Source organism: Aquarana catesbeiana, linkage group LG08 (genome assembly GCF_042186555.1).
Source record: "Aquarana catesbeiana isolate 2022-GZ linkage group LG08, ASM4218655v1, whole genome shotgun sequence".
Lineage (NCBI taxonomy): Eukaryota > Metazoa > Chordata > Amphibia > Anura > Ranidae > Aquarana > Aquarana catesbeiana.
Genome location: NC_133331.1, coordinates 271,819,596 through 271,821,359, shown reverse-complemented (window position 1 = coordinate 271,821,359; position 1,764 = coordinate 271,819,596). Strand labels below are relative to the sequence as shown.

General features: G+C 46.1%; 1 protein-coding gene across 1 annotated transcript; it reads right to left on the bottom strand.

Moving 5' to 3' along the window:
• Positions 1 to 367: 367 nt before the first annotated feature.
• LOC141105388 (histone H3) lies at positions 368 to 843 on the bottom strand. The gene has a single exon (XM_073595256.1). The coding sequence runs from the start codon at positions 807 to 809 to the stop codon at positions 399 to 401; it is 411 nt and encodes a 136-aa protein (XP_073451357.1). The 5' UTR covers positions 810 to 843; the 3' UTR covers positions 368 to 398.
• Positions 844 to 1,764: the final 921 nt, after the last annotated feature.

Here is a 1,764-nt window from a genome sequence, read left to right as displayed (position 1 = left end):
CATTCTCTTGTTACAAGAAATTGTCGGGTTTCTAGAAAATGTAATGATTTGTCTTGTGTGAGAGAATGTGAAGAGTCCAAATAGAGACACAAAGATTGTAAAATCTGTTCACAGGAACCTTTGTTTTCCTCCGCTCTATAATGTCACATTGTATTGAGTACATAGAGAAGTGATTTGTTACTCTGGGATTGTATTAGAAATATTACAGATCAGCTTTGCTCAGACGGAGCTTCCGAGTGCAGAGAAGGGTGAGAAGAATGAAGAGATGTGGTGAGGAGTATTTGTATGATGTAGTGGTGATGAGATAGTATGGAGCTCTTTGTGAGGAGGATGTGGTGGCTCTGAGAAGAGCCTTTGTATTGTGTGGGGGGTGATGAGGATGTTGGTCGGGGGGTGTATTAGGCCCTCTCTCCGCGGATGCGGCGTGCCAGCTGGATGTCTTTGGGCATGATGGTGACCCTCTTGGCATGGATGGCGCAGAGGTTGGTGTCCTCGAAGAGTCCTACGAGATAAGCCTCGGAGGCTTCCTGCAGAGCCATGACGGCGGAGCTCTGGAAGCGCAGGTCGGTCTTGAAGTCCTGGGCGATCTCTCGGACGAGGCGCTGGAAGGGCAGCTTGCGGATGAGCAGCTCGGTGGATTTCTGGTAGCGGCGGATCTCTCGGAGAGCCACGGTGCCGGGCCTGTAGCGGTGAGGCTTCTTGACTCCGCCGGTGGCCGGGGCGCTCTTGCGGGCGGCTTTGGTGGCCAGCTGCTTGCGGGGAGCTTTCCCTCCGGTGGACTTACGAGCGGTCTGCTTGGTTCTTGCCATGGCTGATCGATGCTTCCAATCTCCAGAAGAAACAAGTGTGAGAACACGGGCTGTGCGGCGTCTATTTATACACATCACTGCCTTCTGATTGGACAACTAACACACCCCTTTTCATGATTGGTTTACTTAAAAAAAAGCGCCAAGATCTGCCCGTTATCTGTGTTAGTAGAGTTACCTTCTTTGTGTGGGGTGGGGGAGGGGAGTTCCTCCACATCATGTAATGTGTAAGAATAAAAGATTAGAGACTCTTCTCGGTGTAAGAATTAGGAGCTCTGACATTGGAATGCTTGTCTCCATAATACAGGAAATGAGATGACAGAAAATCCTCCTCCGATCTCACTGATCGGATTATTCCGTTCTTTAGTGAATAACAAGTAGAAAGGTGACTTGTACAGCTTGTTCCATCCAGCACAATTCTGTACTAACATGGAGGGACAGATCGCTGAGCAGACAATGAATCGTGTATTTGTCATGATATCTTCGTTATGTTAACTTTACAATGAAATCACAGTTCTGATATGGTGTGGGGGAGTCGCTTTTATAGGAACCATCCCTTGTTGGGTTGATGGGGGTGTTGGGGATTTGCTTGGCGCTGCTTTGTACGACTTTAACACTAATTATTATTAATAACATGAATATCATAGAGAATATATATAGTGCCGGACTCAGCAGTTTATACAGCTCTTTACAATAAAAGGGGGGACAGTACAATCACAATACAGTTCAATACAAAAGAAAAAGGAGGACCCTGCTCATGGAGCTTACAATCTAAAGAAATGTTTTTATAATCAAAAATTAGAGACTCCACCTGAGTGTAAGAATTAGAAACATTGAGATTGGATTATGTTTGTCCATATTTCAGTAAATTAGATGACAGAGGAGGGAGGGGGGATAAAAGGGGACAATGCTCCCTGTAACCTCCATTTTGCAATCTGTGTATTGTAATCTGAGGCAC